Source organism: Anoplophora glabripennis, unplaced genomic scaffold (genome assembly GCF_000390285.2).
Source record: "Anoplophora glabripennis isolate ALB-LARVAE unplaced genomic scaffold, Agla_2.0 scaffold620, whole genome shotgun sequence".
NCBI lineage: Eukaryota > Metazoa > Arthropoda > Insecta > Coleoptera > Cerambycidae > Anoplophora > Anoplophora glabripennis.
Window position 1 is genome coordinate 26,060 of NW_019416776.1, and position 15,910 is coordinate 41,969.

Genomic DNA, 15,910 nt, shown 5'->3' on the forward strand with positions numbered 1-15,910 from the left:
TCAATTTTCAATTAGTGCATTTTAAAATTTTATATTGTATTGTGATTTTTGTAATTTAATATTTCCATAAATATTTGTAATTTTGAGAAAGGACTCAATGGACATTTACATCACGCATTAGACTTGTGGTTAAAGAAATAAGATCATTATATTATATGTATTATACTGTTAATATCGTTGAATTGAACATCTTTGAAGTACATATTAATAAATATTAATAACAGTATGAAACAATGAAAAGGGAACAAATGAAAAAATGTTCAAACATTCTAAGTCTTTTAATACATATCAGTATTTACAGATTTCTGTAAACGTCCAGTATTTACTAGTCTGTCATTTTTCCTGGCAAGGATACAGACGCGGGATCTCGGGGAGTGCTCAATACTCCCCTGACCCCTAACCTAGCGGCCCTGCCTCAGCAAGATCACCTATCAACGAAAGTATATTATAACAATGTTTTTATTTTAATAGTTTTTGTGTCGACAGGTGGTACTTCAAACCGTTTTTACAATTCGTTTCAAAATTACACAAGTCACACTTGTACATCTACACCTCTGATGCGTTTCTGTGCACCAAGTAATGATATACTACACAACTTTTTCGATTGGATTTATAATCACATCGGTAACACTTGTACATCTGTCTCCCGTGAAGCTTCTTTGTGCTTCAACACGTGACGTTTGAGATTCTGTTTGCGTTTAGTTTCGTAATCACACGTATCGCACTTGTACCATTGTACTTCTGAAGGGCTCTTGTGTACCAACTGGTGGCTATCGACTTTGCTCTTGTATCTCGATTTATAGTCGCACGTGTCACACGAGTACATATGCACTTGCGACGGACTTTTATGTGTCAGCACGTGGGTTCTGAGGCTGCTCTTGTGTTTAGCCTCGAAGTCACAGTCGCTGCACTTGTACATGTGTATTTCTGAACGGTCCTTGTGCACTAACTGATGGCTACTTAAGCTGAATTTGTGCATCGTTTCAAAACTACAAACGTCACATTTGTACGTTCGTGTTTCGGAAGCATCTTTATGTCTGCTCAGGAAATGATTTTGTAGGCAGCTCTTATATTTTGTACTAAAGTCACACTTGTCACATTTGTGCATTTGGATTTCTGAAGAATTCTTGTGTTTTAACTCATGAGTTTTTAGGTTGCCCTTAAGTTTACTTTCGTAGTCGCACAACCTACACTTGTACACTGAATCCTTGTGCAGTAATAAGTGAGTTTGGAGGCATCTTTTATCTTTAGTTTCATAGTCACACTTGTCACATGCATGCATTGTGACCTCGGAATGGTGTTTGTGTCTTAATAGATGAGGATCCAAGTTGTACTTGTATTTTGTTTTAAAATTGCAGAAGTCACATGTGTACATTTGTGTCTGGGCGGGACTTTTGTGCTTCAAACAGTGATTGTCAAAGGTGCTCTTGTATCTTGATTTGTAATCACAAATATTACAATTGTACATCTGCACTTCCGATATGTTTTTGTGTTTCAACTGATGTTTTTTAAGGTACCTCTTGTTGTCGCTCGTGTACTCACACAAATCACATTTGTACATTGGCATCTTCGGAAGATTTCTATGTTTGAAATGATGCGTTTGCAAGTTGTTCTTATACTTTGTTTCGAAATCGCACAGGTTACAACTGTACATCTGCACCTCCCAAGTGTTTTTGTGTTTCAACTGATGATTTGTAAAGTGACTTTTGGATACAGTCTTATAATCACAGGCATTACATGTGTACCCTTGCGCTTTGGAGAGATCTCCGTGTTTCAACACAAGCCTCCCGAAACATGTCTTACTTTCACTTTCATAGTTACAATTATCACATTTGTGTATTCCGATGTGTGATGCGTTCACTGGTTTCTTCCACTGGTCTTCCAAGTCCATAGAATTGTTTTGGTGTTCGCTTTCTATTTCACACTTGTACATTTGTGATCTGTTCTCATATTCATTATTGCCGTTCTGAAGCGTTTCCTTTTTTGAGTTAAGAAGAAGGCAGTCACTGAAAAAAGTTGCACAAATTAACAAACATTTTCTATAGTTCTGGATTGTGAAATAAACTAATTGTACGATTTATTATAGACAACCTCGGTTTTTAACATATTTGGCTAGTAAATCCCGAACATAACGAATAAACTGGAAAGTCTAATATACAGGGTGATTTAGACATAATGTCATTAATTTTAACCATGTATTCGAAAGGTCTAAAAAAGACAGTCATTTTGATATCAGTCTCTTTGATACTACTCTTTGAAAAGTAATAATACACAATAAGGTACATGTATTACAAACGGAATAATTAATTGAACATAATTCTAGAAACTTTTATTTAAGTATAAAACATAGCGAGGAAGTTAGTAATATTAAAAATTCTAAACAACCTAACATTCGAAAACAATTATTATCCTTAAACATTTGTTTTTACTAACAAATAAATAATACTTGTTAATATTTGAAATGTAAAGAAATATCTGATTCATTTATGTGTCTATGTAAAGAAGTCTGTTTTTGTCGTTCACTATTAAAAAAATATTAAAATCTAGGTTAGTGACCGAATACAGTAGATCAACCCTTGTAGATCAGCTGTCAGGAGCGGTTCGAAAAGGGTTTAAATGATTTGAAAATATTTTTTTTTCAGTGTAAATATGCATTTTAAAAATATACAGGGTGTAACTTTGAAAAAAGGCTACCTTTGACCCATACGAACATCATAAATACTCATATTTTGTTGTAAAAACTGCCTTTTTTAACTTTTTTTTTCATAATTTTCATACCTTGACGCTTATCAGGCTAGTGTAAGCTTTTTTCATCACATTACACAATTTTAACAATGAAGACACAGACACAGTGTACCGTCACTAAGAACTGAAATAAATAGCATTATAACACACACACAAAAACGCTTCACTAAATACTACTTTAAATTTTAACTTAAATCAAACTTAATAAAAGCCGACATAGTGCATGTCGGGAAATTTTATTTCAATTCCAGTAGAAACATACTTCACGCAGAAAGTAGGAAAACACCTTTCCATAAACCGATAAATTGAAAATAAAAATAAATAAAACGAAGCGGTGACGTATCGGGCCATTAACATTTGCCACTTGTCTATTCCTATCTACCACTCTACTGACATATTACCTCACGTGTAAAGTCAACCTACATATTCCAATCGCGTAAACAATAATCAAATATGTGCAGCTACAAAACTATTGGTCAAAACAGGTCGAGTAGCACTTTCCGCCAAAGACGTGCTTTTATACATAACCAGACTTTACATTGTTAAATGTATATCGAATTTATGAGGTCCTTAGTATCTCCTTCCTCTCCTTACTAGGATGACTATATCACTGGTTAACACATTTACATCAAATTTGATGAAATTTTATCTTTAATTTGATTTATGTTAAACATCTCCAGATATAGTTCAGTAAAATGTGAATTCATCTTGAAAATAGAAACATTTCTAGATATGTTGATAGCATTTTTTTTTCAAACTTTTGTTTTCAAGGAATTTACGCCTGCGTTGAAAGTTCCAGGATTGCTTAAAAATATCATGTAAAAATTCTTGTGGTTACATTTTTACTGTATAATCATAATATTTGTGTTTATGTAAATATTAATTTGCAGATTGAATTCTTTTGTAATAATATACATCTGAATTTTCTTAATCACATTTTTTTCGTTTTTGTCAGTATGAAAAAACAAAATTATATGGTAATAATAATTTACACTTTTGATAAGTTACAAACTCTCAAAAGACTGTAAAAATGCTTGCTGTTATATTTCTCCCTAAAATCACACATATCACATTTGTGCATTTGGATTTCTAGAGTACCAGTGTTTTAAGACGAGTCTTTAAGTTACGCTTAAGTTTAGATCCGAATTTGCAGACTTTACACTTGTAAGTTCCGATGCAGCCTTATGCCTTAATAGATGAGCTCGGAGGCATTTCTTATTTCTCGTTTCATAGTCACACTTGTTACATGCGTGCATTGATACTTCAGAGAGGTTTTTGTGTTTTAATAGATGAGGATCCAAGTTGTATTTGTACTTTGTTTTAAAATCGCAGTGATTGCACGTATATAGTCGTGTCTCGCTGGGATTTTTATGTTTCAAATGGTGACTGTCGAAGCTGCTCTTGTATCTAGTTTTGAAATCACAAATATTACAATCATACATGCGTACTTCCGAAACGTTTTTGTGTTTCAATTGATGTTTTGTAAAGTACCTTTTCTGGTCAGTCGTATATTCGCACAAATCGCATTTGTACATCGGTGCCTCCGCAAGACATTTGTGTTTCAAATGATGGCTCTGTAAGCTGTTCTTGTACTTTGTTTTGAAGTCACAAAGATCGCAAGTGTACATCTGCACCTCCCAAGTGTTTTTGTGTTTCAACTGATGATTTGTGAAGTGATTCTTGTATACAGTCTTATAATCGCACGTATTACATAAGTACCTTCGCACCTTGGAGGGATCTCCGTGTCTTAACTGATGCTTCCAGAAACATTTCTTACTTTTGCATTCGTAGGCGCATTTATCACATCTGTACATTTCGACTGGTGAAACGTTCATTGGTTTTTCCCATTGGTCTAAGTCGGTAGAATTGCTTTTGTGTTTGGTTTCTATATCACACTTGTACATTTGTGATCTGTTCTCATATTGATGATTGCTGTTCTCAACTGTTTCTTCTTTTGTTTTAAGAGTAAAACTGTCACTGAAAAAATTGCACGAATCAGCAAAGAAACTTGAAAACCCCATCTAACACTTCTTCATGATATAGTGTAAAATATAACATTATAATATAATAAAAGCACCAATTATATGACAATTAGATCACAGAAATTTCGAGACATTCACAAATGTGTAAAAAATTTCGATGCTATAAAATCACATTTTTTTTTGCTCAAAACATTCCAAAATCAATCAATTACAAAACAGCCGTTAAATATTTTTGACAAATTTATTATTTATATCATTTATTTCTGTTCTGTGTTAAGGCAACATTTATATAAGGTATGCTCAGGTAAACAGGACTTTTTAGAGATAAAGAACAAAAAGTTTTTTTGGCAAAACCAATTTATTTTATTCAAAATAAAATAAAAGTCTTTGTTCGATGCTTATTTTTATACCGATGACACATACCGTCAAATACCTATTTTTGAAAAATCCTGTATATTTTGGAATACACCTTTTATTAAAACACAAATCAAAATACCCTTCTTACCTTCCTGCCTCATTTTTTTCTGATTTTATCTCGATGCTTTCTGTTTTGATTGACATTTCCATTTCCTCACATTCGTTCATTTTGGATTCTTCGTCAAAGTTTTCAGTTTTGATGAAAAAATTAAGTGGTGATGTAGTTTTTTCATTTCCTACGTCTAGACAATCTTTTATAAATTTATTATGAATGCACAGGGAATCAAAGCATAAATTGCAAATAATAGGATCTTTGATGATGTTAACATTCTAAAAAAAGACACAATTTCTGAAAGTAGTCGCAAAAGTATATAAATTAGTAACGAAAAACAAACGTATGGTAAATTAAACGTCATACAAAGATTGTTACAAACAATTATTAATAAAACATCCTAAATAATACAAAACTCATACGTTTTTTAGTATTAAAAACTAACTCAATAGAAAAGATAGACATTCCATAATTTTTTTATATCAGAATATAAAAAATTTTCAAGATGCGGATTCTAAATTATGAATAAGAAACATGTGAGCACCATTCGTTTTTGACAAAATACTGTTTTGGAAAAAATTTGTTTGCTAAATTTTTATTCAACATTACTGCAGCTTCTGATGTTGCTATCACAGCATACGTACCATTTCTGGAATAAACTCCTGAATAGTATCGAGTTCCTCCGTTTGTATGCACCTAAATTCATTTTTTATCAGCAGCATACATAATCTACACACTTTTTGATCACATGAAATATCCGTTAACTGCCCGTCTACCTTTTCCTGCATATAAATTTCTTTCAAGTCTAGCTGTACCATTTCCTCGCAATTCACATATTGAACAATTTTATTATTAGTATTCAGACATATTGTCTTAAATTTTAATGCCGTATTTAGTTTCTCGTTGCAAGCATTACACAATACCTGTTTGCTCTCGCCATTACATTTCTGAAATATATTTTATTTTATATAGAAAACAAAAGTGACTGTATATAATATACTAGTCGCTAACTTAAAGACTTACCAATTGCAGTAAAAGCGCATAGAGAACGTCTCTAGTAACATCATCTATTTCTTTAAAACTTGTATCGGTTACAGTTTTAAGGCAAAGCCTACACGATATATCTTCAAAACTAGGCATTGCAATTATTTTTTTTTAAATATAAATTGATATATGTACATACGCAATGCCACGTTTGTTTATTGTTAATGTTTAATGCTGAAAAAATATCAAATGTCAAATATCAAATATTTAATCTATCTCTGATCTGTATTCTTCGTCTTCCATTGTTGAAAGAATAGAATTCATGCATTCCAATTAGCAAAAATTTTAACTTCGGTAGCAGTTCAGAAACACTTCAGATTAGCTTTTTGTATTCCAATAGGTTAGAACATTTTACTCTTAAAGTGTTCTTGTTCGTTTTCCTCTGTTCTTTTAAGCACAACTATTTCCAAAAAAGTTTTATAATCAACTATGAAGTTAGGATTTCTGAATGTGTTTCATGAAGAAGTTTTTTTACTGTCACAGATTATTTCATTGTGGTAATTATTTGTAATTATTTCTGCTATTGGGAAATTTATATATGGCTCTGATTTTTTTAGCATAGTAAAATTAGTAAAACAATGATTTGAGAAAAGTATGGCAAATGTAATATCCTCTAACGTATTTATTGATTTTTTAACGAAGGTTGATAAAAACAATTGTAAAATAACTTATGGAGTTATGACACAAAAATGATAATTTAAAAAAGAAATGAGTACAGAACAAACTAATAATTAACCGCGCCATTATTCCATGGCTAGAAATTGGCCTCAATGATTTGGGATCGAGGGGGATTATCTCTCCCCACTAAACATTTTTCAGTTTCTGACATGTTCCAGAAATGTTTCCATTTTTCTTGAAACGTTTCATAAAAAATCCATGCAACGTTCTGGTAACCCAAAAGAAACCGAAGATGTCCTCCCCAAAATACGTTTCCAATGAAACGTTTCAAAAAATTGGTTTCAGTAACATTCTTTTGATGTTCCATTTATGCACTCGATATTTTTGTTTTACGTTTCAGTATATTTTCAGAAATGTTTGAGTAACATAATAATTTTTATACCATATTGTTCTCATAATGCTCTCAACTTTAGATAATTTCCATTTCAGAAGCGTTTTTGAAACAGTATAAACAGTGTGAGTAATTTTTTAAATATTTCTAATACTCTTTTGTAATATTTTTATTTGTATTGTGAATGACTTAATTCGTAATCCAGACAATTTTTTCTGATTTCTCAAAAAATTTAACTGAAAAATGTTATTGTATATTAAAAAAAATAACTGCTCTTCTAGTTTGGGGATGCAGCAACTTTTATCAAGAATTTTTTTCTTTTTGAGAAGCCACTGAAAAAGTTTCTAATATGGATTACGGATTCTGCCATTCATCGTACAAATAAAAATGTCACAAAACAATATCAGAAGCATTTTAAAAAAGCTACACATCATTTTATATTGTTCAAATACGCTTCTGAAATGGAAATTTTCTAATGTTGAGACCATCATGAATATGGTAACAATGACGAAATGATAATTAAAAAAATTAGTTATGATAATGAATCTTGAAATGGTAGGTACATGAAAAACAAATAACATTACTGAAAAATAATATAAAGAAGTTACAATTTCTTCTACGCATAGTCAATATTACATCTAACCTTTTTATAATAAATTTTACAGTAGAAATAAATAAGATACAAAAGGATATCTTGAAAAAATAAATATTTGTAGGTATACTTAAACTCTTTTATTTAAGCATTCCTATACACGTACACAAATATAAACATTTGTACAAAATATAAAATAAATGACATATATTTCACTTGATTCTTCCGTATTTCAAATAGTTCTCCGAAACGTATAGTTCCATGTTCCATTTTTTTTAGTTTTTGTCCTCTTGTCTTTAATAGGTATTAGGTAGTGGGTATAATAACTATGTTTAGGTAGATGTGACGCAAAATTCGAAATCTCTACACATATCGTTTTAAACATTTTGCATCAATATTCATTATTTTATATGCACCTTACAATAACCACAACTGCACACACTATAAATTATCACATAAAATAGCATCAAAGTAACGATCATGGAGACTATTCTCCCTGGTAACGATGAAGAACAACGAAGCCAGGCAAACGGGTAAAGGCAAACCGCAAACCTAACCTAACACCTAACATAATACGAATTGAAAACGGCACAAGAGAAATAAATAAATTCGGGCTGTTACGCGCGGTCTGCGCAAGTCACGAACATACATTTTTTCTAGACTTGTGTTATAAATATGCTACCACAATTTTTTTTCTGTTTATGTCTGGTTGTACATATAACAAAGGCAAATGAACTAACGCTTGCTATAATTACCGTTTTCCATTCACTAGACTTCATGCACTGGTGCATTACGCCCTGTGCTGCTCCAGAAAGGAACAGAATAGAATTGTACTTTTAACACTTTAGTGCTTTAAACGACCCTAACCTAAAAAAAAGAAAAGTATAGTTATCTGGACCTTTGCTTTATTCTGTAACTTTTTGCTTTCAACTGATTTCCCATTTAAAAATGGACAGCGATTTGGAAGTGCAAGAATTATTTATGGAGGTAATATTTTTTTAGACCAAAGTGGCACCAATTCAACAATTCCAAATATAACGAAACCGGCAGCAATTAATATTTAATGAAATGTTTAATGTTTAGAATTGTTTAAATATGATATTACAATAACTGTAACGTTTTGTTAGAGCCGGACATATAAAACAATGTGCAATAATGAAAATAATGTTATTACCTTCTAATAATAATATGGGATACATACTTGAGGAAAATTAAAGAAATGTGATGTTAATTACGTTCTTTACATACATTTATTTACGTACTGAAAAACGTTTTATACTTAAAATGTACAGATTCTCAAATAAAATTTTTATTTACATAACTAACATAAATATTTATTATTTCTTTATCTATTTCTATTTCTTCATTCTTCTTCTATTATCTATTTCTTTTGATTTAAATATTCTTCTAATAATTTTATTTTCTTTTTTTCTATCTCAATTTTCTCTTGTTCGAGTACTACTTTTTCTGAATGCCTTTTCTGCTTGTTTTGATATTCCTCCTTTTTCATCTGCAAATATTCTTGTTGTAACTTTTTATCCGTAAGACGTGTTTTTTGTGATGTGTGGCTAACAGGTATTTCGTTCACATTTTCAGAAGAACTATCATACACAGAACTGTTATTTTCTGGATCTGAATTTTCAATGCTGTTTAGAGAATGTGAACATGCATTAGTAGGCTTATTTCCCAATATTTCATCCAACTGATCAAAGAAATGAAATCGTGAAGGTCCTTGTCCAGTTCTAGTTTTGCTGTCTTTGGCTTTTGTGTAACTGCGAACTAGACTTTTCCATTTGTTCTGTACAGCTATGGCAGTAAGATTATAACTCAAACTAATTAAGTCATTGCAAACCAGTTCATAAATGTGTTTTCGTTTTCTAGGGTGGTTGAAGTCTTCATAGTGACTGCCTAAAAGTAACATCATTTTATAGTTACAATTTAGTTATAGAATTTCACAATTTCCAAACTTACCCATAGAAGCGATGAGATCTATCGTTTGATTATAAGACCAAGAAGTAATTTGTTTAGTATTATCGCTGCTACCAGTGCAAGTTTCGCTTTGATTTTGAACTTCATCTAACTGTGATTGTGTGTCATTATTCTCAGATGTATAATCATTATTGCTCGTACACCTCGCATGGAAAAGCAAAGAATTTGCATATTGTTCATCTAGAAAATAGTGGAAAGTATAACACTAATAAAAATCTAAATGGGGTATGATTTAAACAAACCTGTTTGAAATCTGTTATAATCCTCTTGATTTACAAACAATTTGTAAACTTGTCCATTCTCTGGATCTTCCATTATTATATACGTTTCACTCATTTGAGCCATTTCAGGAGGTAGGTAGTTGTAGTTGTAATTATAAACTCAGGCCACACCTGCTGTACCTTCTTCGACGATCGTACAAAATAGACAACAATCAAAATTCAAAACAACAACATAACCTCAAAAACCGATAAAAGTGCTTATTGCACCAGTACAATAACTGGCGCTCGAGGGGAAAGGGGAAGACAAAATCACGAGCTCTAGGGCTTGGCGCTCAAATGAAAGGAACATCCAGTTACAACAATTTGAGTTACTCAGAACTGTTCCTGTCGTGAATGGAAAACGGTAAATAATGTCGAGAATAGGAAACACTTAAACTGACAGAATAATGACATTTATATACCTAACCCAATATTACTAAGTATTAATAAAAGAAGTAAACTTACAGTTTGGCATAGACANAGGGGAAAGGGGAAGACAAAATCACGAGCTCTAGGGCTTGGCGCTCAAATGAAAGGAACATCCAGTTACAACAATTTGAGTTACTCAGAACTGTTCCTGACGTGAATGGAAAACGGTAATTATGACTTCACTCTCAAAAAAAACCTTGGGGGCTTTCGTTTTGGCAAAAGTAGTACCTATTAGCAACTAATATCAGTTCAGAGTAACTCTAAGTTGCCATTAGCTGCTGATAGCTACTGTTTTTACCAAATCGAAAGGCCCTCTTGTAGACTACATCTCCGAATCTCCATGGGTTGTAGTGTACCACAAAACAGAAAAAATATTATAACGATGTCAAATCGATAAGGTTAAGTCATACGTAACCTAACTGTAATGTTTACTTACTTACATATGAGTATAGTTTTTACCACAAAACATATAAATCGTTAACCACTGTGATTTGTGATTTTTATTAATAAAGAGTTAATGTAAACATAAATTTGAAAATGGATTCTGAAGAGCATTTACTTGCATTGAAGGGTGAGATAAAAAAGAAAATATTAACATGTTATAGAACCTACTGTTTTAGTTATGAGATTAACAAAACCTTCTTTAGCAAGTCCACTGCCTATTACCTGTGACAGCAGGGACTTACCAGGAAATTTACTAAATAATGCTTTGCAACAGGATCCTACGGCAGTTGAGGGTACTGAAACTTTGTGTGCTGGTCAGTTTTTACTTCTCCCACAAAATCCTGTAAATATTTATCTTGGTGAAACGTTTTCCAGTTACGTGTGTGTCTACAGTGAAACTAAACAAGATGTAAACAATGTTACTGTCAAGGTGAGTGATGTTTCAGTTATTGAACAATTATTTTAGTATCGACTTTAAATATTACCTACTTCTTTTCAGATTGATTTACAGACTAGTTCACAAAGACTGCCGCTTTCTGTAAATCCCCCAAGTCCTCTCCTAACGCCCAATGAAACTGTTGGTGTGATTATCCATCACGAGGTCAAGGAAATAGGAACGCATATGTAAGTTTGGTACTAGACGTACATAAATGGTTGATTTTATTATTGTAGATTAGTGTGCGAGGTAGGTTATCAAACGGCAAATGGAGTCCCAATGTCATTCCGAAAGTTCTTCAAAATTATGGTTTTAAAGCCTCTAGATGTAAAGACAAAATTCTATAATGCTGAAAATGATGACGTTTATCTCGAAGCGCAGGTTCAAAATATCACGGCTGGCCCGATTTGCTTAGAGAAAGTGGCACTGGACGCATCCCATTTATTTAATGGTAAATGATTTATTTAATTAAATTTCTAATTAACTTGAGATTTTTAGTAACTTCTCTAAACATGGTTTCAAAGGAGGAGAGCATATTTGGCAAAACAACTGTTCTTCAACCACAAGGTATTTGTCAGTTTCTGTATTGTTTATCACCAAATGAAAAATTATCCGCAGATTTAAAGTCGCTTAGCGGAGCAACGAATATAGGAAAACTTGATATAGTTTGGCGCTCGAATTTAGGCGAAAGGGGTCGTTTGCAGACTAGCCAACTTCAGAGGATGGTGAGTGAAATTCTAGAAAACAAACATTTTTTGGTTAAAATTATGTATCCATTAACAATATGTACCTACATTTTGAGAATTTAATTTTTTTTTAGGGTCCAGACTATGGAGATATTAGGATGTCTGTGATTGAGTTACCGAACTTTGTGGCTTTGGAGGAAATCTTTACCTTTAAATGTAAACTGGTTAATAACTGGTGAGTACTCTTCAATATTATGTTTCCATAACAGATAATGTTTTTTCTAAATTAAATCAAGGCCAACTTTTTTAAATAGAAATCCCACTTTTTTTTATTTTTATTCAATTCTCCATGGAATTCTGATCATTTTTTATGTAACAACTTATACATATCTTTAATCGTTTTCGAGATATTGGCGTCGGTATATAGAATATGGAAAATTTTCAAAAAATTACCCTGAGATTTACCCTGCTGGTTTTAAAATAAAACCAGGTTTACTTTTCCATCTTAGATTTGTGTGATTCACAGAAAGTTGCTTCAAATCAGAAAAATCCATAACAAATAAGTGGTTCAGTGATTTATGTTTGATTATTAGGACGCAATGACTTGAATGTAAAAAAATATAAGTGAGTTATTTAGGTATAATTTAATTATAAAAACGCATACTTTTATTGTATAAAATATGATTCTGTTAAATGTCACTATATAAATTACAAGCCAGGTTATTTTGCAAATTTTTAGCACCGTTTCATGGTTTTTTGTGAGGAACAAACATATTGCTTAATTGTGTTTAAATATTTGAAAAACACAAAATGTATTTAGCAGAAAATACACCAGTTCCCACTGACTTTGACGTTACAGTCCTTACGTATGTAGAGTAATTTTCAGACGCCATTATCTCAAAAACGGTTAAAGATAGGTTAGGTTATGTTACATAAAAAATGATCAGAATTCCATGGAGAACTGATTAAAAACACAAAAAAGGTGGGATTTCCATTTAAAAAAGTTCGTCTTGATTTTATAACTCTTTTGGGCCACCCTGTATAAATGAAAATTGCTTCAGAAAATGCGCAACTAAAAATATAATTCGACGGGTATGAGCGATTTTTCAAATAACGAACATCTGATTTTTAAATAAATATATTCCATACTTTTGCCGCTCACGGTATAGTCCAGTTGGTAGAGGTTCGGCTTGTGTCAAACCTTGATAACCCGGAAATAACTACACACCAAATGATGAGTACAATAACAGGCTAATTTGCTGACAAAGTATTGTATCAGAAAAAAAAGTTATTAACAATTTAATAGTGAAAAAAATTTTTTTTAGTAGTTTTCTTTAAATAACTCACAGATGACTTTGTACGAAAAAATGCTTAGGACCTGATTTTGTTCGTAATAAAAATAGCTACAAAATGGCGGTGGTCCGATTACGAAATTTGCAATAACAAAGCCGTGAGATTGAAAANCACTCTCGACCAACTGCGCTACCGTGGCGATAATGTTAGATATGTTAGTTCTTTATTTATTTGGGTATTTTGCCACCTGCATAAGAAAATTATGAAATTTTGCGCCAAAAGACCCAAGTTGAGGGATATTTTTATGAGAATAGCTTTAACCTGTAACTGGGTATTGTAATCCCACCGAGAAAAACATTTCACATTTTTGAAAAAATAACTAATTTTTTCCAGATGAGAATCATATTGAATTTTATTTAAAAAGAAAGGTTCACTAATTTGTTCAATTGGGCTGCAAATGATGTTTTAAATTTTTTCTAATAAAAATCCAAAAAAATAGGAATTAAATTGTTTTCTTGGTGTGTTAATAACTAAATTGTATACTACTTTGCCCATTTAAGCTTTTCTGCGCATCTAATAGTTCCCAAGAGCCCAGTGAGGATAAGATTTTGTTCTTTAACTAATTATTAATGACAGTCAAAATAGTAGTAGTAGTAGTAGTAGTAGTAATTTAAGTACACTGTAAATCTTCATTACAATTGGAATTTGAAAACATTAATTTTTATTTTCCACCCTGTATCTGTACATAACTATATAGTTTTTTATTTCTAGCGAAAGAACGGTTGATTTAGTGGTGTATTTGGAAAATGTGGAGGGTTTGGCTTGGTGCGATATATCGGGACGCAAATTGGAACCTCTTCTGCCCCTTTCACACAAAATATTAGAGTTTAAATGCATCCCATTGATCCCCGGATTGAGAACAATATCCGGAGTTAAACTACTGGATACATTTCTGAAAAGGACGTACACTTTTGATGAATTGGGTCACTTGTTTGTGATGTTGAATGGTCCAAAATAAGGAGAAAAAGTAAAGGCCTAGAGTTACTGAAATTATATTGTTACGTTCATTAAAATATTTATTAAGAATTATCTAATTTCATTAATTTTTTTATTACCCTATCGGTTAAAAATAGAAATTGGAATAAAAGAAATTATTGCAACAATATTTCTGTAGATGTCGCTGTACATAATACGTTAATAGTAAAAATGAACTATTTCATTCATAATATTCGCAGACCGCAAGGACAAACTAATCATATATAAAAGCATACGGTCTTGTTAGGTACAGAAGTGTTAAAACGTATATGGTACTTTGAGAAAGTAATACAAGCCCATATTGTCACATATTTTATATTGTATGTTAGGTTAGGTACGTAATTAGAATATTTGGTGCATTGATTGTGAGGACATGATTGTCTGTTCTTCAGCTTTGGGCGTTAGTGAAAATATATTTATTCTCAGTCTTCAAACTGAGAACACGGGGTAAATAGAAACTGTTACTATACAGGATGTCCCTGAAAAGGATGGACAACGCTTGACCACAGGTTGCTTGGATGAAAACAAGACTATTTAGCCTAACTTACAAAAGTGCAAGCCTACTGAGATATAGTCTTCTAAATATAGAACAGATAACCTATTAACTGTTTTTCTTAGAAACTTCAAATTCGGTACACATATTTTTTTATATAAGGGCAATGCAAATATAGAATTTGGTGATATTACATATACAGGATGTTCACTTTCTAGTGCCTGTGCGCCACTGGCTATCCCGTAATTTTTTTGTGTGTACGTCAATGACGACAGAATTAATATTTTTAAAAATAAGCACTATTCTAGAAGATTTTTTGCCTCTTACAAAATTTTGATATCGTTTATGGATTTCGAGTAAAATTGGTATTTTTTACATATGAAATAATATAAAATCAGTTAAAATAAAAAAAAATAAATAGAACATTCTAGTACGAGGTGCCATATAACAGAGAAACAAATTCATAACAATAATTAGAAGGTCAAGCTAGCTGTGATTTAATTTTAGCTTACTTTGTTTTTTATTGCAATTTATATTTTTGCTGAACAAACTGATATGTTAGTAGTTTTGGGTTATTGTGAAGGAAATTGTTGTGCTACTGTTCGAACATATCCTGAAAGATTTCCTAATCGAAGAACTCCAAATCACAAAACATTTGCTAATACGGAGAGACGCCTTCGGGAAACAGGACGTTTTTTACCTGTAACATTAAATCGTGAATAATGTACGGCCGGAATTATTCAGCTGGAGGAACAAATTTCGGGAAGGGTAGAAGAAATTCCTCAAGTAAATAAAAGGCGTTTAGCGGCAGAGGTTGGCTTTCAAAAAGTTCTTTTAATAGAGTATTAAAAGCAGTTATTACAGGTTACAGGTATTACAGGGTACAGGTAGGTATTACAGGTTATTAAAGGTCTAACAGGTGGATAGGTAGAGGAAATAATGCCCCTTTAAAATGGCCACCTCGATCCCCGGACCTAAACCCATGTAATTATTTCATTTGGGGA

The 15,910-nt window shown here is 32.0% G+C and overlaps 2 protein-coding genes across 5 annotated transcripts; one reads left to right on the plus strand and one right to left on the minus strand.

Annotated features, from left to right (window-relative positions):
* Positions 1–328: 328 nt before the first annotated feature.
* LOC108911380 (zinc finger protein 90-like) lies at positions 329–6,395 on the minus strand. 2 transcript variants are annotated; one of them, XM_018716303.2, is made up of 5 exons: positions 6,220–6,395; positions 5,841–6,143; positions 5,233–5,474; positions 4,237–4,722; positions 329–2,006 (listed from the first exon to the last, which is right to left on the minus strand). In XM_018716303.2, the coding sequence occupies exons 1-5, from the start codon at positions 6,334–6,336 to the stop codon at positions 617–619; spliced, it is 2,538 nt and encodes an 845-aa protein (XP_018571819.1). In that variant the 5' UTR covers positions 6,337–6,395; the 3' UTR covers positions 329–616. The 2 variants fall into 2 exon arrangements, with proteins under 2 accessions (XP_018571819.1, XP_018571820.1); XM_018716304.2 differs by lacking the exon at positions 4,237–4,722.
* A 4,487-nt stretch (positions 6,396–10,882) lies between these two features.
* Positions 10,883–14,466, plus strand: LOC108911376 (trafficking protein particle complex subunit 13). 3 transcript variants are annotated; one of them, XM_018716300.1, is made up of 8 exons: positions 10,883–11,090; positions 11,140–11,393; positions 11,463–11,587; positions 11,636–11,850; positions 11,898–11,966; positions 12,018–12,124; positions 12,220–12,320; positions 14,150–14,466. In XM_018716300.1, the coding sequence occupies exons 1-8, from the start codon at positions 11,057–11,059 to the stop codon at positions 14,394–14,396; spliced, it is 1,152 nt and encodes a 383-aa protein (XP_018571816.1). In that variant the 5' UTR covers positions 10,883–11,056; the 3' UTR covers positions 14,397–14,466. The 3 variants fall into 3 exon arrangements, with proteins under 3 accessions (XP_018571816.1, XP_018571814.1, XP_018571815.1); XM_018716298.1 differs by having other exon boundaries at positions 10,884–11,090; positions 11,898–12,124; XM_018716299.1 differs by having other exon boundaries at positions 10,884–11,090; positions 11,167–11,393; positions 11,898–12,124.
* The last annotated feature ends 1,444 nt before the right edge of the window (positions 14,467–15,910 follow it).

Bases quoted from the DNA above. Each gene is read 5' to 3' on its own strand.
- LOC108911376 (XM_018716298.1), top strand. From the start codon at position 11,057: ATGGATTCTGAAGAGCATTTACTTGCATTGAAGG. The intron at 11,588-11,635 runs GTAAGTTTGGTA...TTATTATTGTAG, and splicing joins AAGGAAATAGGAACGCATAT to ATTAGTGTGCGAGGTAGGTT. The intron at 11,851-11,897 runs GTAAATGATTTA...TGAGATTTTTAG, and splicing joins CGCATCCCATTTATTTAATG to TAACTTCTCTAAACATGGTT.
- LOC108911380 (XM_018716303.2), bottom strand. From the start codon at position 6,336: ATGCCTAGTTTTGAAGATATATCGTGTAGGCTTTGCCTTAAAACTGTA. The intron at 5,475-5,840 runs GTACGTATGCTG...GTCTTTTTTTAG, and splicing joins AGGAGTTTATTCCAGAAATG to AATGTTAACATCATCAAAGA. The intron at 2,007-4,236 runs GTACTTTACAAA...AACTTTTTTCAG, and splicing joins TATACGACTGACCAGAAAAG to TGACTGCCTTCTTCTTAACT.